This window comes from Kogia breviceps, chromosome 19 (assembly GCF_026419965.1).
Source record: "Kogia breviceps isolate mKogBre1 chromosome 19, mKogBre1 haplotype 1, whole genome shotgun sequence".
Taxonomy (NCBI): Eukaryota; Metazoa; Chordata; class Mammalia; order Artiodactyla; family Physeteridae; genus Kogia; species Kogia breviceps.
In genome coordinates this window covers 20520924-20542826 of record NC_081328.1, presented here as the reverse complement: position 1 = coordinate 20542826, position 21903 = coordinate 20520924, and the positions used below count along the sequence as shown (strand labels likewise).

Here is a 21903-nt window from a genome sequence, read left to right as displayed (position 1 = left end):
CCCAATATAAAATTTTAAAAATAAATAAAGATTAAATAAACAGAAAGAAAGAAAGAAAGGGAGGGAGGGAGGGGAAGGGAGGGAGGGAGGGAGGGAGGGAGGGAGGAAGGAAGGAAGAAAGAAAGAAAGAAAGGAAGGAAGGAAGAAAGAATACTGGCAGGCAAGCATCTGAGTAGGTGGGTTTTAGCTTTTTCTTAGTGATTCCAGTCACCTCCCAGCCAGTTTCAAAGACCTATTCCACCTAAGAAGTCCATCTCTGAGGAAAATTCTAGCCTACCCAGAGTAGATCTGAATCCACAGAAGCAGATGAGTTTTCTCAGTTTCTCCAAATTAAGTCCCAAGATCATTTACGTTACAATTTAGCATCTACATACCTGGTATAAAATTTACATTCTTAAGACATGATAAAATCACAGGTACAACAATTAAGCCAGGAGATACAAGATACCATTAATTAATGTGTATTCTATTTCTGTCAAATATCCAACACATTTTAAAGCAGGCTTAAGCCCCAAGGTCACAGTCCCAAATATTCTACTGAGTTTTTCTACACTTTAAGATACAAACAAGAAATAATTTCTTACCACTGCCACTCCATGGAAGAGTTGGGATACCTGCAGTTTGAGCCACTATGGAAGATGCAATCTTATCCCCCAAAGCCCACATGGCCTGGCTTGGAGGACCTGAAAACAAAACAAGGAAAGAACCCTGACTGTAACATTTTGGCCTCGTTTCTGTCACATGTATTTTGTCTTCCATATAATTATTTTTGTATTTGTCTTGTATCCCCTACAGCACATATCATCAACATCAGAAACTTGATTATGGGGACTACTATGTTTTGGCTCATCTTTGTACCCTTCATAGAACCTAATGTGGTAAATTTTTGCATACAGGGAGAATTCAATATATATAGATATATGCTGAATTAAATTCCTGACAAATGTAACTCTGATTTTATCATCTGTCATGATCCAACTTTACCATATTAACAAAGTCTTTTTTTTTTTTTTAACCAATATCCTGAAGTAAGGACAATAAACTTTTGGTGTTCAAGTTTAAAATATTATACTCTCCTTGGTCTTAGGGAAACCCAAAAGGAAGATTTATCTTTAAGAGGCTTTACAAAGCATAATCAACATTGCAGAGATAGAGACAGAAACACTTTGAGCCATATAACCTCAAATTTTCTCTCCGTATAGGATAGCAGAAAAGTCAGAAGAAATAGCCTCACTTATAGAAATATAATCTATATGCTTAAATGTGAAAGAAATGATTCATATTTAAGGGCACACTGCCAGCATATCCTAAGTATTCAATTATCTTTTCTATATAAAAATAGGTCGTTTCTCCACATGCTTTCTTAACGTTAACGGCAAAGTTTTTAAAGGCCAGTGTTCTGGAAATCAGAGCCTCCTCCATATCTCATAGAAAAGAATCTGGGGACAAAAAACACAATCAAGATGCAAGATGTAAGAAATGATGAAGGGTTAAAAAAAGAAAAAGAAAAAGAAATGAAGAAAAGGGTTGCTCTGAGAGCTGCTGACTGATGAAAAAATAAGAGCCCAGTGCATGTTAAACAGAAGAAAAGCAGAATATAGAGAAGAACATGGGCCAAAATGACAGAGAGAAACAGAAAGGCAGGAACAGTATGTCAGAAAGGCTTACCCATGAAGGCGATGCCATTTTTCAAAAGAAGTTCTGGGAGCTTGGGATTCTCAGAAGCATGACCCCAGCCAGCCCAAACTGCCTACAAGGGAACACAAAATGATTCATTCTTAAAATTCATACTAAAAAGAACATGATAAACTGTATTACTTTCTACCAAGACTGGCCCTGCTCCATGAGGTACAATAGCCCCACAGCAGCCTAATGCCTAATTCAGCTTCTATGCCTGATTCTTGGCAAACTTTTCACAGAACAACAATAAGCAGTCCATTGTGGTAGAACCTCTGAAGAGGTCAAAAACAGGCTGAAACTGATATTAAGAACCAGCTAGTATTGTTGCTCTTTAGGAAACTCAGTTCATAGCCTTTCAACTAGACTCTATAGAGCCTCTTGTAGAAATGTTGGTTTTCTTCCACAGATTGAATTACTTTGGCCACCCAACTCCACCTTTATATCTAGTGGTTATACTGCCTGAGTTTTTTCCTCTTTGGGCTTTAAGACACTTACCCTAAACTCCTTAGCACAATGTGATAGGGAAGAAACAACCTCCTTCTACTCTACCACATTCTGGACTAAGAGTATTCCATTGGAAACAGGTTACTTTTACTTACTAGGAGGTTTGAAGGTGAAATGGATAGAATAATCTCTGAAAGACCCTTACAAACCTCTTGTTTGGATTACGTTTACTTTATGTTGGCTCATTCCATTCTTTCCATCTTTCCTTTCCCTGTCTGTTATATTCCATTTAAAGGCTTTTACCAACGTTCAACAAAGATGCTTTATATAAAATTAAAAGTTCTTCACTGGCTATCCCCTTGTGCCCAACTGTAAAATGGCTGAATTTGGCAAAGGAAACTCTTCTCAATACCCTGTAATGGCCTATGTGGGAAAAGAATCTAAAAAAGAGTGGATAGATGTATATGTATAACTGATTCACTTTGCTGTACAGCAGAAACTAATACAACACTGCAAATCAACTATACTCCCATAAAAAAATTTTTTTTAAAGGCTGAATTTGGATTTCGAGGAGACGCTGGCATCTCTTACTTGTACTGGGATCCTTTTAGCAATATCAAGAATTAATTCCACATTTGCATAGTTGTTGTTGTTTGGTCCTCCTGGCACTGGCACATAGTGATCTGCCATCTTAATGTATTCTGAAAACACAAGCAAATTAACAGAGAACACATGCTTTATTTTCAGAAATGTAACATCAGAGCAAAAACTGTGTAAAGGACAGGTACCATCATACGTAACCACAGGACAAACTGTATTAATGGGGTAATTCCCAGAACCATCTATTTGGAGGCTCTTTGTTAAATCACAGTACTAAAAGTGGTAATCTCATAGTTAGGAGCTCTTTTAGTTGTTGTTTTTAATTTATTTAATTTATTTTATTTTTGGCTGTGTTGGGTCTTCGTTGCTGCACGCGGGCTTTCTCTAGTTGCAGAGGGTGGGGGCTATCTTTGTTGTGGTGCGCGGGCTTCTCATTGCAGTGGCTTCTCTTGTTGCGGAGCACGGGCTCTAGGGACGCGGGCTCAGTAGTTGTGGCGCACGGGCTTAGTTGCTCCATGGCATGTGGGATCTTCCTGGACCAGGGCTCAAACCCGTGTCCCCTGCATTGGCAGGTGGATTCTTAACCACTGCGCCACCGGGGAAGCCCTAGTTAGGAGCTCTTATACTACTAAAACAGCAGGTCTCAAACTTTTCACTGTGTGACCTTTTCAAAGGGTTTTTATGATCCCTATATCAAGGGTGATGTATCTGTCACTTAAGAGGCCCATTATTCTATTCTGAGAAAAAGCTCAGTGACACCTTTTATCTTTAACTTGCACTATATTCTGAGAAAGTCCTTTTCCTGGTGTAAAGCTGGGACAGAATGGGGAAACAGGGTAGAGTCTGGAGGGTCTGTAGACTGGCTAAACAGGAAAGGTTAGGTATAGGAGTCTATCAAGTGCTTGAAAAACCTTTATCTGGAGGGAAAGATACTTTAAAAAGATAACTTCTTTCCCTCCTTTTTTTTTTTGGCTCAGTATCCCCTTTCAAATCTGTCACCTGATGTTTCTCTCTTCCTTTTCTGGCAGTACTTGTGGCAGAGCAGCTACAATGTGCAGGGACTGTATTAAGCACTTTATATATATTATTTCATTTCATCCTCAATAATCACATATAACATGTATTATTAGCACCCAGTTTACAGGTAATTATGGCTTGGAGCAGTTAAATAACTTTCTCAAGGTCCATCTCCACCATATTTATTACATTTCTTATCTCGTGCTCTTAATTTTTAAAGGTTTTAAGTCCTTCTTTTAAAATTCCACTCAGAGTAAGATATGAGGCCCTAACAGTTTGTACAAAATAAAAACAGGTGTATCATTCTCTCCGATTATGAGGGAAAGCGTGCTGATTATTTAAAAATTTAGAAAATATAGCAGGATGTACTGTTTTTTAAAAGTCAAAATCACCCATTGTCCCACGACTCAGAGATAATCAGTTCATGCTTTGATATACTAGAAACCATAAACTGCTAACCAACTTAATATATTGTGGATATCTTCCCATACTAACCAAACCACTTTAGACTCTCACTTGCAATGGGGGTGCCAAATTGCCTATACTCTCACCTATACTGGGTATTATCAATTTGAAATTGTGCCAGTCCTATATTTTTAAAATCCCAATCTATTATTGTTTTGGTTTGCATTTCTTTGATTATCATTGGAATTGAATCTCTTTTCATGTGTTTATTGTTCCTTTTTTTTTACGCGGGCCTCTCACTGTTGTGGCCTCTCCCGTTGCGGAGCACAGGCTCCGGACGCGCATGCTCAGCGGCCATGGCTCACGGGCCCAGCCGCGCGGCGGCATGTGGGATCCTCCCGGACCAGGGCACTGCATCGGCAGGCGGACTCTCAACCACTGCGCCACCAGGGAAGCCCTATTGTTCCTTTTTAATTCTTCTTTCATGGACTATCTAGTCATGTTCTCTGTTCATTTTCTTTTGAAGGGTGTCTTGTGCTCATATTACAGGTAGAAACTCTTTGCTGTTAACATGCTTTTCTAGGTTATGACTTGCCTTAAACTCCCACTCATGGAGGTAACCAGATTGCTGTTTTGGTATATGTCATTACACCTTTTTTTTTTTCTCTGACTATACACAATGTACTTTCTTTCTATTATTAAATCATGCTATCAGTCTCCTTACAGCCAACTTTTTTCTAAGCAATTGTGATGGACAGACCCATGATCTCAAGTCCCCAGGTATTCATATCTTAAGTTATCCCCTCTCCATGGGCGTGGGCGCAATCTATGACTTGCTTTTAGCCAAGAGAATATGGCAAGGATGAGGAGATGTCACTTCCAAACTAACAGTGCATAAGAATGTAGCCAATCTTACTGGGACACTTTCCTTTGCTGGCTTTGAGGAAGCAGGCAGTCAGTCATTTTGGGGTGGCCCACATGACAAGGAGACAAGAGCAGTCTCTAGCCAACAACCAGCAACACAATCAGGTCCTCAGTCCAAACAGAAAACTGAATGCTGCCAACAACCATGTTACTTTGAAAGCAGATCCATCCCAAGTCAAGCCTCAGATGAGACTGCAGCCCCAGCTGAATGCTGATGGCAGCCTTGTGATAACCTGAAGCAGAAGACCCAGCTACAAAAACTGTGAGGTAATAAATGTCCATTGTTTTAAGATGTTAAATTTGTGGTAATACTGTTACACAGTAATAAATAAACAGTTTAACAATTTGTCAGAATGTATTCTCAGACCAATAAATGTTATCCCACAAAATTTTTGTTAATGTTTTTATTGATTTTAACATCTTTATTAGAGTATAATTGCTTTACAGTGGTGTGTTAGTTTCTGCTTTATAACAAAGTGAATCAGTTATACATATACATATGTCCCCATATCTCTTCCCTCTTGCATCTCCCTCCCACCCACCCTCCCTATCCCACCCCTCTAGGTGGTCACAAAGCACCAAGCTGATTTCCCTGTGCTATGCAGCTGCTTCCCACTAACTATCTATTTTAAGTTTGGTAGTGTATATATATGCCCATGCCACTCTCTCACTTTGTCCCAGCTTATCCAACCCCTCCCAGTATCCTCAAGTTCATTCTCTAGTAGATCTCTATCTTTATTCCCGTCTTGCCCCTAGGTTCTTCATGACCTTTTTTTTTTTTGATTCCATATATATGTGTTAGCATACGGTTTCTGTTTTTCTCTTTTGTGACTTACTTCACCCTGTGTGACAGACTCTAGGTCCATCCACCTCACTACAAATAACTCAATTTTGTTTCTTTTTATGGCTGAGTAATCTTCCATTGTATATATGTGCCACATCTTCTTTATCCATTCATCTGTTGATGGACACTTGGGTTGCTTCCATGTCCTGCCTACTGTAAATAGAGCTGCAATGAACATTTTGGTACATGACTCTTTTTGAATTATGCTTTTCTCAGGGTATATGCCCAGTAGTGGGGTTGCTGGGTCATATGATAGTTCTATTTGTAGTTTTCTAAGGAACCTCCATACTGTTCTCCATAGTGGCTGTCTCAATTTACATTCCCACCAACAGTGCAAGAGGGTTCCCTTTCCTCCACACCCTCTCCAGCATTTATTGTTTCTAGATTTTTTGATGACAGCCATTCTGACCGGTGTGAGATATCTCATTGTAGTTTTGATTTTCATTTCTCTAATGATTAATGATGTTGAGCATCCTTTCATCTGTTTGTTGGCAATCTGTATATCTTCTTTGGAGAAATGTCTATTTAGGTCTTCTGCCCATTTTTGGATTGGGTTGTTTATTTTTCTGATATTGAGCTGCATGAGCTGCTTGTAAATTTAGGAGATTAATCCTTTGTCAGTTGCTTCATTTGCAAATATTTTCTCCCATTCTGAAGGTTGTCTTTTCGTCTTGTTTATGGTTTCCTTTGCTGTGCAAAAGCTTTGAAGTTTCCTTAGGTCCCATTTGTTTATTTTTGTTTTTATTTCCATTTCTCTAGGAGATGGGTCAAAAAGGATCTTGCTGTGATTTATGTCATACAGTGTTCTGCCTATGTTTTCCTCTAAGAGTCTGATAGTGTCTGGCCTTACATTTAGGTCTTTAATACATTTTGAGTTTATTTTTGTGTATGGTGTTAGGGAGTGTTCTAATTTCATTTTTTTACATGTAGCTGTCCAGTTTTCCCGGCACCACTTACTGAAGAGGCTGTCTTTTCTCCACTGTATATTCTTGCCTCCTTTATCAAAGACAAGGTGACCATATGTGTGTGGGTTTATCTCTGGGCTTTCTATCCTGTTCCACTGATCTATATTTCTGTTTTTGTGCCAGTACCATACTGTCTTGATTACTGTAGCTTTGTAGTATAGTCTTAAGTCAGGGAGCCTGATTCCTCCAGCTCCCTTTTTCTTTCTCAAAATTGCTTTGGCTATTTGGGGTCTTTTGGGTTTCCATAAAAATTGTGAAATATTTTGTTCTAGTTCTGTGAAAAATGACAGTCGTAGTTTGATAGAGATTGAATTGAATCTGCAGTTTGCTTTGGGTAGTATAGTCATTTTCACAATGTTGATTCTTCCAATCCAAGAACATGGTATATCTCTCCATCTGTTGGTATCATCTTTAATTTTGTCATCAGTGTCTTATAGTTTTCTGCGTACAGGTCTTTTGTCTCCTTAGGTAGGTTTATTCCTAGGTATTTTATTCTTTTTCTTGCAATGGTAAATGGGAGTGTTTCCCTTAATTTCTCTTTTCCATTTTTCATCATTAGTGTATAGGAATGCAAGAGATTTCTGTGCATTAATTTTGCATCCTGCTATTTTACCAAATTCATTGATTAGCTCTAGTAGTTTTCTGGTAGAGTCTTTAGGATTCTCTATGTATAGTATAATGTCATCTGCAAACAGTGACAGCTTTACTTCTTCTTTTCTGATTTGGATTCCTTTTATTTCTTTTTCTTCTCTGATTGCTGTGGCTAAAACTTCCAAAACTATGTTGAAGAATAGTGGTGAGAGTGGGCAACCTTGTCTTGTTCCTGATCTTAGTGGATATGGTTTCAGTTTTTCACCATTGAGAATGATACTGGCTGTGGGTTTGTCATATACGGCCTTTATTATGTTGAGGTAAGTTCCCTCTGTGCCTACTTTCTGGAGAGTTTTTATCACAAATTGGTGTTGAATTTTGTTGAAAGCTTTTTCTGCATCTATAGAGATGATCACAGAGGCCGGTGTGACGTTGCACTAGCCTGAGGCGCGCCGTGTGTTCTACTGGGGAAGTTGTCCCTGGATCATGGAACCGTGGCAGGGGTGGGTTGCACAGTCTCCAGCAAGGGGAGGTGGGGATAGTGACCTATGCTTGCACACAGGCTTCTTGGTGGTGGCAGCAGCAGCCTTAGCGTCTCATGCCCATCTCTGGGGTCCACGCTGATAGCCGCGGCTTGCGTCCGTCTCTGGAGCTCATTTAGGCAGTGCTCTGAATCCCCTCTCCTCGCACACCAGGAAACAAAGAGGCAAGAAAATGTCTCTTGCCTCTTCAGCAGTTCCATACTTTTCCCGGACTCCCTCCTGGCTAGCTATGGTGCACTAGCCCCTTCAGGCTGTGTTCACACAGCCAACCCCAGTCCTCTCCCTGGGATCCGACCGAAGCCCGAGCCTCAGCTCCCAGCCCCCGCCCATCCCAGCGGGTAAGCAGACAAGCCTCTCGGGCTGGTGAGTGCTGGTCGGCACCAATCCTCTGTGTGGGAATCTCTCCACTTTGCCCTCTGCATCCCTGTTGCTGTGCTCTCCTCCGTGGCTCCGAAGCTTCCCCCCTCCACCACCGCAGTCTCTGCCCGCAAAGGGGCTTCCTAGTGTGTGGAAACCTTTCCTCCTTCACAGCTCCCTCCCACTGGTGCACGTCCCGCCCCTATTCTTTTGTCTCTGATTTTTTTCTTTTGCCCTACCCAGGTATGTGGGGAGTTTCTTGCATTTTGGGAGGTCTGAGGTCTTCTGCCAGCGTTCAGTAGGTGCTCTGTAGGGGTTGTTCCATATGTAGATGTATTTCTGATGTATTTGTGGGGAGGAGAGTGATCTCCACATCTTACTCTTCCGCCATCTTGAAGCTCCTCTCCACAAAATATTTTTTAATGGGTGCATGGTATTTCATAGAATTGGTGTTAACAGATTTTACGTAACTAATCACTAATGGTGGACACTTAAGTTATTCCTGGTTTCTTGTTATTTTAAATAACACTGCAATGACTATCCCTGTATGAACGTATTTGCCCCATTACTGATTTTTGTTCCTCAGAATAAATACCAGGAAATATAATTTCTTAGTCAAAAGATATGAGTACTTTTGTCCACTGGTGCTCATGATCCCATCCCCTTCCATCTCTTCTAGCTCTCTTGTGTACTGCTACCCCGCAGGCTCCTTCCTCTCAGAAACATTCCTAAGTCTCTTCCATTCTGAAAAATAAAAATTCTCTCTTGACCCCAAATTTCTCTTTAGTTACTGCCTTTTCTTTTTCTCTTCTCATCCAAAATTCTCAAAAGACTTGTCCACATTGGCTGTCTCCATGTCTCATCCCATTCATTCCTTATCTTCCTATATTAGTCTGCATACTCACATTGTTCCACTGAAGCCATTCCTGCAAAAGTTACCAATGATTCCCTAATCGTTAGACAGATTTTGATTCCTATTTTATTGGACTACTGACACCTTTGAGCCTTCCTTATTGAAATTCTCTTTTCTCATTGCTTTTCTCTTCTGTTTCTTCTATTTCCCTGACCATTTCTTCTCAACACTGTTTATGGGCCTATCTTCCTGAGTCTATCCCTAAATTTTAGCCTTCTATAAAATTTCATCCTTAACCCTCTTCTCTTCATTTTCTGTCTGATCTTTCAGGAGGTAGTGTTAACTATCACATATTTGCCAATAATGTACACTCTTAATCTCTAGTTCTCATTATTTCTAAGTTCTAGAAGGATATATTCAATTTTTTGTAGGATTTCTAGAATCTGCTTGTATCACATGTACTCCAAACCTAATCTGTCTCCCCACCAAAAAAAAAACCCCACCTTGCTCTTATTACTATATTATCTATTATTTTGCCTTTGTTGATGGTGCTAACATGAAAAACAAGACCATCTATGACAAATACTACATCATGTCTTGTACTTTAACAAGCCACTTGCAGTTTCCAGAAACCACTGTGTCACACCTTCAAACATTTGCATATATATTCTTTCTGCCTGTAATACCTTTTTCTTCCCCCTAATTGCTTCACTAACTCTTACTGGTTCTTGGCTAGGTAAAACCCATTCAGAAAGCACTCTTAATCTTGTTAACCCCTCTTAACCCTTAACCCAAGAGCAGGGGCCAGAGTTATGATGTCTCATCTCTGTGTTCCATAGTACCCTGTGCATATTTCTATTATAGCACTTACCTCATTGTATTGAAATTATTTGTTTCCTCAAGCAAGATCATATCTTTTTAAACTGTAGGTCTCCATGTTCATTGAGTGAATGAATAAATGAATTAATAGGAGCACCAAGGAAAAAGAAATCATGCAAGGTACTTTACATTTATTATACACAATTTCATCTTTACAACTATCCAGTAAAATAGACATGATTTTCCTTTCACATATACAAAACTGCAGCTGAGAGGTGTTGAAGGGCCAATCTAAATGATTTCATATAATAACATCTATTTTCCAATAAATTGGTGCCTTCTTCACTTCTAAAGATAATGTAATAACCCTTACTCCTTAGGAATAGTCTTAATATCATTGTCTCAATATAGAGAGTACATATAAAGACCAAAATAGCTTTAAAAAGACAGCTCTTTGGGCTTCCCTGGTGGTGCAGTGGTTGAGAGTCCGCCTGCTGATGTGGGGGACACGGGTTCGTGTCCCGGTCCGGGAAGATCCCACATGCCGTGGAGAGGCTGGGCCCGTGAGCCATGGCCGCTGAGCCTGTGCTCCGCAACGGGAGAGGCTGGTCCGGGAAGATCCCACATGCCATGGAGCAAATAAGCCCGCGTGCCACGACTACTGAGCCTGCGCTCTAGAGCCTGTGAGCCACAAATACTGAGCCCGCATGCCACAACTACTGAGCCCGCGTGCCACATCTACTGAAGCCCACTCGCCTAGAGCCTGTGCTCCACAACAAGAGAAGCCACCGCAATGAGAAGCCCGCGCACCGCAATGAAGAGTAGCCCCTGCTCGCCGCAACTAGAGAAAGCCCGCGTGCAGCAACGAAAACCCAATGCAGCCAAAAATAATTAAATAAATAAATTTATTTTTAAAAATAAAATAAAATAAAGAACTAATGTTATCTGTGGGTACTCTGTCTTAGAGATTATACTTTAGTGATAAAAAGTATGAAGAGGAAGGACTAGCCACGACCTCTCAGCTACACCAATAGTCTTTATCTACCTCTCTCAGATGGAAAACCATCTAAGCAGAGAGAATATGCCAAAGAGCCTGCAGAGTGAAACCTATTTGGGTCCCAAGAGGTCTCCCCCTCACAGGAGGAGGGGAAAAAACAATCTTAACCTTAAAATTCTCTAAAATTCAATGTAACTCATAAGGGAAACAGCATTTCCTTCCAAACGTTTCTACTGACACATGCTAAAGAATGTGGCTTAGCAAATAACACTGAAAACCCACATCGACACTTTGGTTAAATTTCTACCTATTTTTACTTAGAACACAGGCGTCTATGTTAAGGTTAAATATAATACAATCCTTGTCTATGCCTACTATTGACTTTTTAAAAGAGAAATCCTTAGGTTTGGGAATCCCCCTGAGTTAACATTCTTCTCCTTAAAGGCTGTGCCATTCAATGTTTTATGCTTGAGGATGATGCTTTCTTAATGTTCATAACTTACCTGCATTGGCTTTCAGGTCTTCAGGTGTGACCATGACAACAAATCGGATTGCACGTTCATTTCGAAACATCTCATAAGACCACCGGCGGATAGACCGCATGCATTTCACTGCTGCAATGCCATTGTTGGCAATGAGAACCTGGAAGAGTGGGAACATGGGAATTGGAGAGAGGTAGAAAAGACAGGCAAAGACAGGGGAAAAGAGATGAAATCACTTTTGTAGATCTTCCTCTGAAAAGCCAGAGTTTCAACTAGGAATTTGTATTGTTGGTCTAGGCAGTTAGGAACCAACTCCCACATGATCAAGGGATATTTTAAGATGTTAGCTAAGCGAATACTTCAATATGTGCCAGCTAAAACTTACTCCTTTCTAACTTCATTTCTTGAAGGGAAAAATCAGTTACTCAAATCTTATGAGTTTGTGAATTATTCTACCATATCTACTTTTAGGGAATAGAAGAAACAAACGTCAGGGGGAAGATGGATAAGGCTGGGGGAAGATTCAACAGTGTCATGCACTATTCGCTGTTGTAGTGAAACAAGGCACAGAGTCCTGAACATGTATGAGAACGCCTACACTAACCACCACCTCTCTCCAGAATGCTGAATCCAAATGCCTTAGAATTGTACAGACTGCCCCAGAAAGAACGGTCACAAGACAAAGAATAGAAGGATCAATGATCCTGAGACTTCTCTGTTAGACAAACCTTTCGCCTCCTTGACTGTCTTGCAATCATCACCCTGAGGATAACATAGGTTGGGAGACACGTAATCTCTACTCAATGGAAGACTAACAGGAGTGCACCGCTAAAGCAACACTTTTAGGACAGAGAATATAGGTCCCCATCCTTTAATTTTTTAATCACTGCAAGCTATTTCAATCAAGTCATTCTCTCAGCTCCAATATGGTTTAGATAAAAGTGACACAGATTAACTCACAACATTTCAAAACACCTGTAATCTCGTTAAGTATTTCATGTGGTATATTCCCTCTAAACATATCAAATTCCTGGCGGAACCCAGTAGGTTACACTGTATCAAACTGTTGAAGCCCTCTGTTCTGAAACTCTCTCCACTCCCTTAGCTCTAAACCCAGTGTTATGACATGTTACCTCCTCACTACCACCCCACAAGCTAATCAATTTCTCATACCCTCTCAGATCAGTGCAACGCAACTCCATAAAAACCGCAAGATCTTTCTAAAATCACTTTATGGCTGCCTCATCTTCTTACTTAGTTATGACTAAATTGTTGGTGGTAAATACATATTACAGAAAATAGTGAAATTATTTAATAGGATGCTAGGGAGACAGAAAGGATAATTCTGCAGTCTCAGAAATTCAACTTAAATATCAGTTTTGAGCAAATGTGGACAACAAATCTAGGCATTAAATCTCATGTACTTTTGAAAAAATAATTTAGCAGGTTATAACTCACCTTCTCAATCACTTTATTCCCACCAAAACGAGTAACAAATTCTGCTGGAGAAGCTACAGTGAAATCTCGCTGTGAGTCTATTTTCTTTCGGTCTCGACCTTGCTTTACTAGGTGCAAACCAGACATGCTGGACCTGTAAAAATAGAGAAATCATGAAAGTCTACAGATAAGATTTCTTCACATCATCTATCTCCCATGGAGATCTGCTTTTCACTATTGAACTTATAAGAGCACTTCCAACTGCACCCTTGTGAAGACTGCATGATGGCAGACCACATAGTTTTTATATAAAAGAGAGAAAAGAAAATGATCTTTGCTTGTGGAAATTTAAGAAAAAAAATAAGTGTTCCTGAATAATAAAAGACAATATTAAGGTTTAACAACAGATGCCATCATAAAGAGATAGGCAAAGAACAGACTAAAATGAGATGGTATAAATAAAAGACTCAGAGTGACTGTTAAAACTTAAAAAAACAACCTACAACAGTTAGCAAACCTGTTTCTGGATTATGATTCTGACACACAGATGACCTTCACCTCTGTATCTCTAACTTCCATTTTTCTTATGAGCTGTAACTCCACATTTTTAACTGCCTACTAAATGTTTTACTTGGATATTCCATAGATGTTTCAAAATCAACAAGTCCAAAAACAAATTATTTACAAGGCATTTACAAGGCAATTTATTTATAAACCGTATTTCACTGACCTTAAGATAACACTTTTTTTTTTAGCTTTTTAAAATCTCTGAAATTGGTATGTATCTTACAACTGATGGTGTGCTTTATTTAATTGGCAGAATTTTTTTTCTCAGTGGTTCATTCAATAACGGTGCCTCTAACAATCAATGGTGTTTTAGATTAGATAGTGGTGGAAACAGCACAGGTCTGCTTTAAATTCCAGATCTTCACTGAATAACTTAAACTTGCTAAGCTTCACTTTTCTCTTTGTAAATATGTATGGTATTCACTGTTCTAGGTTTTTAGCTATTGTCTCTCAGCTCCAAGCCCACCCTTTTATGCTCTGCTCTATGACAACAGGGCTTAACACCATGCAAACTTGTTTGATTCCGCCAATAGGAAGGCAGAAGGGTTTAAGGAAAAAAAAGAGAGAGAGAGAGAGAGAGAGAGAGAGAAAGGGATTTTCTGCTTATTTTCCAGTTATTATCAGCATTGCTCCACAGGAAAAAAGAGTTAATTCCAGTCTCTAGCATCTTTCAGCATTCCCAGGAACAGCTGTGATGCATTCCCTTAGAAGGACCAGGAGCAGTGGATTGTGGCTCCTTGGCTGTCAGAGTACCAGCCCTGCCATGCTCACTCATCCTCTGGGCTACCCGGCCTGGGCCTATCAATCACCTGTCAGGCCAGGCCTCCTCCTCAGGGATCTGAGCACCAGCTACTCAAAGCTTACTCCCAGAGGTCCAAGCACCAGCCCCTCTCCAAGCACCTTGGGCCCGCTCCAAGCTTGTAGGTTCTGGGACTACTACCTCTTCCCTAGGGGTGGTAGCTGCTTCATGCAGATATTAACCTTGGGTTACCTCAGCATGTCTTTTTTGTTCTTTTATTCTTCTAACACCCAAGTAACCAATTCTCACAGTTGAATGTCTTTTGTTTATAATACCTAATGCAGTTTCTCTTTCCCTAACTGGATCTTGACTCATAGCACTGAAAGACCTTCTGAAAGGGTGTTTTGAGGATTAAATGAGATCATGGATATAGTAAATAAAATCCTTTATACACTATTTAACAGACAGCTGCTTTCTTCTATTTATATCTTTTTTTCATTTCTCCTACACTCTAACCTTGCACTCAAGTAATTTCTCTCTTCAAAATAAAGGAGTATGATTAAAATCTTCCCACAAAGAAATACCAGGTCCAGATGGTTTTATCCTTATTTTATTTATTTACTTACTTACTTACTTACTTATTTATTTCTGGCTGCGTTGGGTCTTTGTTGCTGTGTGAGAGCTTTTCTCTAGTTGCGGCGAACGGGATTTACTCTGTTGGGGTGCGCAGCCTTTTCATTGCGGTGGCTTCTCTTGTTGCGGAGCATGGGCTCTAGGCCCGTGGGCTTCAGTAGCTGTGGCTCAAAGGCTCTAGAGCGCAGGCTCAGTAGTTGTGGCACACAGGCTTAGCTGCTCCGCGGCATGTGGGATCTTCCCAGACCAGGGCTCAAACCCACGTCTCCTGCAGTGGCAGGTGGATTCTTAACCACAGCCACCAGGGAAGCCCCAGATGGTTTTAAAAGACAAGTTCTACTGAACTCTCAAGGATCGTAGCCTACCAAACTTCCAAACAGTAGAAAAAGAAGTAAAACTTCCCAGTTAGAGTAATACTGATACCAGAACCAGACAAAGACATTACATGAAAGGGAAGTCCAGGGCCGCTTTACTCATGACCACAGTTGCAAAATTCCTAAAGACGATATTCTAAATAGGTGTTGGGTCAAGGATGGGCAAAATATTAGATAAAAAATATGTTACTCCACAACCAACTTGAGTTTGTCCCAGGTAAGCAAGGATGGTTTAATTTTAGAAAATCCATAAATGTAAAACTGTTAGATTTCCTAGCAAGTGCAATAAAATAAAAAAATTAATAAGTAAATTAGAGACCTGAGGACTGCCAAAGAGGAAGTTAAATTATATTTATTTGTGAATGATGTAATTTATATAGAAAACAAAAGATTCCGTAAATTATTAGAAATAATAGGAGGCCTTAGTCAAGTGTCTAGATATATGATTAATATATAAGAAGCTCCTAAATATTATATATAGATTATAAAATTAAAAACAGATCATAAGTTAAAAACTAAAATATAGGGGCTTCCCTGGTGGCGCAGTGGTTGAGAATCTGCCTGCCAATGCAGGGGACATGGGTTCGAGCCCTGGTCTGGGAAGATCCCACATGCCACGGAGCAACTAAGCCCATGCGCCACAACTACTGAGCCTGCGCTCTAGAGCCCGTGAGCCACAACTACTGAGCCCATGTGCCTCAACTACGGAAGCCCACGCGCCTACAGCCCATGCTCCACGATGAGAGAAGCCACCGCAATGAGAAGCCCACGCACTACAACAAAGAGTAGCTCCCACTCTCCGCAACTAGAGAAAGCCTGTGTGCTGCAATGAACACCCAACACAGCCAAAAATAAATAAATAAAATAAATAAATTTATTTTAAAAAACCTAAAATATACATACTTTTAAGACATACATATAGATACAATAAAACTATGTAAACAGAGAAACAAAATAATGTGATGAACATGTGATTAAGGGAAATGACTACCTGGGTGGGGAAAGCAGGGAGAAGGTTTATGGAGGAGAGACTATATGGTTAGAAAGATGTAGGTGACGGCCAAGGATCAACCTTTAAATGGTGGGTTTTCTAATTCTTTTTTACACTATTTTTAAAATTACTAAAAAAGTAACCAAATAAATAAATAATAGTGGGTTACACATGGACAAATGAGTGTGTCTTGAACCAAAAATTATGATTATATAATTCTATACACCTGAGATTAAAAACACACACACACACACACACACACACACACACACACACACACACACATACACACACACTCCCTAGAGATCAACTTTCAGTTTCTTAGGGAGAGAGAGACAGAGAAGATATAAACCTAGGATAAATAAGGAGATGCCTGAGTATAACACAAAAAGGGAAGCAAAATCTTTATCAATAAAATTAAGGTGGGGAAGGGATTGGTCATAGGGTTTAATCAATAGTTTAGAGATAACAAAGAAATGCCTTGAGGGTCACTTGTAATCAAAGAGGGGAGAAAAACAGAAATATACCTTACTTTTAATGATGGGATAAGGACTTCCCTGGTGGTACAGTGGTTAAGAATCTGCCTGCCAATGCAGGGGACACAGGTTCGATCCCTGGTCTGGGAAGATCCCACATGCTGCAGAGCAACTAAGCCTATGTGCCACAACTACTGAGACTGCACTCTAGAGCCTGTGAGCCACAACTACTGAGCCTGCGTGCCACAACTACTGAAGCCCGCATGCCTAGAGCTCGTACTACACAATAAGAGAAGCCACTGCAATGAGAAGCCTGTGCACCACAACAAAGAGTAGCCCCCTCTCACCGCAACTAGAGAAAGCCTGCGTGGAACAACAAAGACCCAATGCAGCCAAAAATAAAGATTAAAAAAAAAAAAAAAAAAGATTGGATGCTTCATATAGCCATGTTCAGAAGTTAGGCACCATGCTAAAAATAAGAGGATCAAGTGGAATGATATAAAAGATCTCAAAATCTTTACTTCTCACCTAGCTTTTCTCAGGAAGCTACCAGAGAATGTTGTCTTCCCAAAAGATGAAGTAAACCAAGAAAAAGGAAGACAAGGAATGCAAGAAATAGAGGATCCAACACAGAAGAGAAGGGAATTCTCTAGATGATTGTTCAAATTGGAGGACAGACTCCTCCAGGAGGGATGTCTCCTTGAAAAAAATGGACAGATCACCTATTATATTTAACCACAGAAAAACAAAATAAAACTGTGTATGTGTGTGTAATTAATATATATATGTGTGTGTATGTATTCTGTTTGTATATATGTTTGTTTTACGTAAATAAAATAATAAACCGAAGTTATATATATTTATTATATTTATACATATATAAATCATTTTATTGTGTATAGAGTAAAATATACAAAATATATAATATATAAGTATATATTATATATAAAACAATATATAATATGTATATGTAAAATATACCAGTTGCTTTTTACTTATTTGACTCTCAGTGGAAGATTTGCTTGGTTTACCCCCCAAAGGGTGGAAGAGGTCAAGTAAAAATGAAAAGGAAAGGATGACTGTTTTAAAGACACATTTTGCCAAATCAGTGTTTTTCATTTGTTTCTATGTTTTCCAGGGTCTATTTAATTTTCGGGTAATTTTTATGAAAATAAAAACTCCAGACTGCAAAAACAAGCAAGCGACCCTTAATGACTGCCATTCAGCAAATCATTCAGGTCTTTTATGTCGACCCTCTGCTGGAGAGGCACAGACCTGCAAGAGGTCTGAAGAAGGCCTGACTTGTTTCCTCCTCAGCGTGAGTTCTAACAGCAGGAAGAACAAAGATTCGGGATAGGAGAGCTTGGCACTCTCAACACCTCCAGTCTGGCTGCCTACTGTCACACACCAGGACAATGGCAGCAGCCACCTTTCCTGGTCCAAGAGACAGAGTCTAAAAAAGTTTTCTGCAGGGTTTCCCTGGTGGCGCAGTGGTTGAGAGTCCACCTGCTGATGCAGGGGACATGGGTTCGTGCCCCAGTCCAGGAAGATCCCGCATGGCGTGGAGAGGCTGAGCCCGTGAGCCATGGCCGCTGAGCCTGCGGGTCCGGAGCCTGTGCTCTGCAACGGGAGAGGCCACAACAGTGAGAGGCCCGCGTAACGCCAAAAAAAAAAAAAAAAAAAAAAGTTTTCTGAAAAACTACCTCCAACAGGATGCTACCTACTACACAGAATTGATATTTTCCTTCAAAATAGATGAAGAGACTTCACTCTTGAAAAACCAGCCAAGAACGGTGAGCAATTTTGGCACAGACTAAGTGAGATTCCTTAACGAAAGACCAGCACACAGCAAGGTCTGTGCATGGGTGCTTGTTTTCAACGCAGCTACAATGTCACACATGGTCTCAGGTATCTTCAGTTCAAATTCTGAGTATAAAATAAAGGTTTAGAAATCCAGGAGCAAATATGAGCGTTTTAATTCATTTCCTTAAAAAAAAAAGTTTCCTACAGACACAAGAAAATCATCAAATCAGATTGCCCATAAATTCCAGGGCTTAGCTGTCAATGTCTTACTGTTTTTTAAAGGTATATATTGCCCAGATATGGCACTCTAAAACTTACCTTTGAAGCATGTAATATCTCATCTCCTTATTTTTCTCCGCAGAACCCTCCATATCAAGATGGCAAAGGAATGGAGGCTTTTTCTTCAGGTGTCGGCCTTATAAACACAAGCCGGAGTTTGTCCTCCTGCTGCAGGTGCTTAAAACCCAGGAGGACAAGACATACTGTGCCTACTTCTTGGCCCTGCTTCAGTCAGAGTAGAGTATTCCTGATGGCCTCAAGCTACAGTCTTTTTGTGTACTTTGTCCCCAATTTCCATACTTCCCCTCCTGTTTGCATTTTCTCCCCTACACCCGGCCCACACACAGAATTAGTTGATTTCCCAAGGGGACCCGACAGGAGAGGGGGAGAAATATAAAAGCTTGTATAACTAGAAAGTAGATCTCAGCAGCTCTGCCTTAGCCGCAGCAAACGTGTTTCAACAACGGTCACTTTCTTCTGACAGTCACCAGAGAAAAGCTCCACGGCCCCTCCAGGCTGCCAGGAGCACATGACAGGGAGGGCCCAGGGCAAAAAGAAGACAGTTTACAAGGACAACTACGCCAAGAAAGTAATGGGGTCAGGAAATCCAGAGGGAGGAGGACAGCACAGCCTAAGTAGGTAATTTCTGAGATCCAATCAAAACAAATAACACTGATTTTCAGACTCCAAGAGCGGGAAGAGCAGGTCAGGAGAGAAAGAAAGCCAGTCAAAAGGACGAAACATGCCACTACTGAGGAACACACACACACGAACACACACACACACACACACACACACACACACACACACACACACACCTTTTTAAAAAACAACAAAATCTAAGTCACTAAAATTTGAGAATAAGACTGGAGCTGATACAAATGGGATAAGGAGAAGATGTGGATAAAATCCCTGAAAGGAAAAGGGGCCCAGAAAAATATTTTAGACACAGAGGTCTAACCCAGTTTAAGCAGGGAAGAAAAACCCTGCCTAAAAAGCTACTGGGATGCATCTATTGCTATGCAAGCAAATTTGCCACAGATGGACAAATCACTTAAATAAATAAATGGTGGCTGAATGTTATACAGTAACATAGTCCTGTTTTAGCTTTTAATTAAGTAGATATTGCTCAGGATATTGCTCACTTGTAATGGCAGAAAAGACTGCAACAGCTAGAATCTACAGAATCACCATTTCCTGAGATAAGTCCTTAGGAATGGTATAATCCACCAGAGTCATATCTAACCTTATTCATGCACCACCAAAAAATTCTTCCTCACCAAAATGTTGAATACAAATGGTTAATTCTTATCTAATGCCAACTATGCTGAGAACCTATTAACGTTTCAGGGAAACCCTCCAAAACGGAAGTACACAAATGACCTGGAACACAGATGAAAGATGAAAAATCAAATAGAAGATAAATGATTACGACAAACCTTGATCTTAGGACATTCAGGTGACCCAAGGTGAAAAGACTCAATCAGGACACTCACTCAATATGACCATTAGCCATAATAAAAAATGGAAGTCCTGGATTGGTTTCTGGCCTGTACCACTCTGCATAATTCCTTCCATACTATGCTAACATCTGATAAAGTCAGTCAAGTTTGCTTCCTCCTTTAAAGAAGCTGATGCAGAGAGTCCTCCTATCTTTATGTCTCTTCAGGATAACATGTCTCAAAAACCAGAGCACTGAAGCCTTTGTTCAGAACAATTACAGTGACCACAGATGTAGAAGCAGCTCAATTTTACACACATCTAACTGCCAGATGTAGGCAGTTCCCAAAAGAGAATCACTCTCGGCCTTTGTTATATAAGTTCAACATTCAAAAAGCAAAGCATTGCATATAGAATAAAGCAGGCTATTTTGCACTTGATTATATCAGAAAATATACTAAAGAGTCACTCTCAGTAATCAAGTTTGTGCTTCCTTTCACCAAAGGGATCTTTCTAAAACAACCAAACACTAACACAGCACACCCAGATCCAAAACAAAGCTAGTGTTTCTAATCTTTTATGGATGCTGCTCCCAATCCTCCTGTAATATTAGAACAAAAGAAAGAAAAAGCCACATTCATTCCTCCAAATTCAAAGCATCCTCATTTTAATCTAACATGAAAAGAGAGTGTCCAAAGTAGACACGTACCTGGCACAAAATCCAACTAGAAGCCCACACTGATCCCAACATTGTAACATGCCAAGCACCAAGGATGACGTAGCAGTTTATCCAGCAGACTGTGATGCATTAGCTAGCCTGACTGCAAGGCAGTCTGAGTTACACTGCAGCACGCGCTGTGAGAGACTGTTTTACACTGGGGCTTTTCCAAGCAAAGAAATCTTGAATCAAGGATGTACCTCTTTTGAAAATCAACTGACCATATATATAAATAGATTTAGCTGTGGACTCCTAATTCTGATTCACTGATCTATATGCCTATCCCTGTAACAATGCCACACAGCCTTGATAACTGTGGCTTTACAGTCAGTTTTTGAAATCAGGAAGTGTAAGTCTTACAGCTTTGCTCTCCTTTTCTGTAATTGTTTTGTCTATTCTAGGTCCTTTGGGTTTCCATGTAAATTTTAGGATGAGTTTGGCAAATTCTAGGAAGAAAAAATAAATCCTCCTGGGATTTTGACATGGACTATGAATTTAAAGATCAATTTAGGGAAAATCACCATTTTGACAATATTGAGTTTTCCAATTCCCAAACATGGACTGTCTCTCCATTTACAGGCATACCTCATAGATATTGCAGGTTCGGTTCCACAATTCACCACCACAATAAAGTGAATATTGCAATAAAGCAAATCACATGAATTTTTTGGTTTCCCAATGCATGGAAAAGTTATGTTTACTCTATACTATAGTCTACTAAGTGTTCAATAATAGCATTACATCTACCAAAAAATGTACATACCTTAATTTTAAAAGATTTTATTGCTAAAAATGCTAACCATCATCTGACAATGCAGGGTTGCCACAAACCTTCAACTTGTAAAATGCAGTTATCTGTGAAGTGCAATAAAGCGAGTGCAATAAAACAAGGTATGCCTGTATTTAGACTTTAAATTTCTTCAATT

The 21903-nt window shown here is 39.9% G+C and overlaps 1 protein-coding gene across 8 annotated transcripts in view; it reads right to left on the bottom strand.

Annotated features, from left to right (window-relative positions):
• ACACA (acetyl-CoA carboxylase alpha) overlaps positions 1-21903 on the bottom strand; it is a 375954-nt gene that overhangs the window by 269455 nt on the left and 84596 nt on the right. For 6 of the 8 annotated variants that reach the window (XM_067020788.1, XM_067020791.1, XM_067020790.1 and 3 more), the window contains 5 exons: positions 12979-13111; positions 11542-11680; positions 2716-2825; positions 1669-1750; positions 585-683 (listed from right to left, as the gene is read on the bottom strand). In XM_067020788.1, coding sequence (XP_066876889.1) covers positions 585-683; positions 1669-1750; positions 2716-2825; positions 11542-11680; positions 12979-13111 — 563 coding nt within the window. Of the gene's footprint in view, positions 1-584; positions 684-1668; positions 1751-2715; positions 2826-11541; positions 11681-12978; positions 13112-18858; positions 18912-21903 lie in introns of those variants that run through there. The other 2 variants (XM_067020792.1, XM_059048599.2) reach the window with 1 other exon arrangement.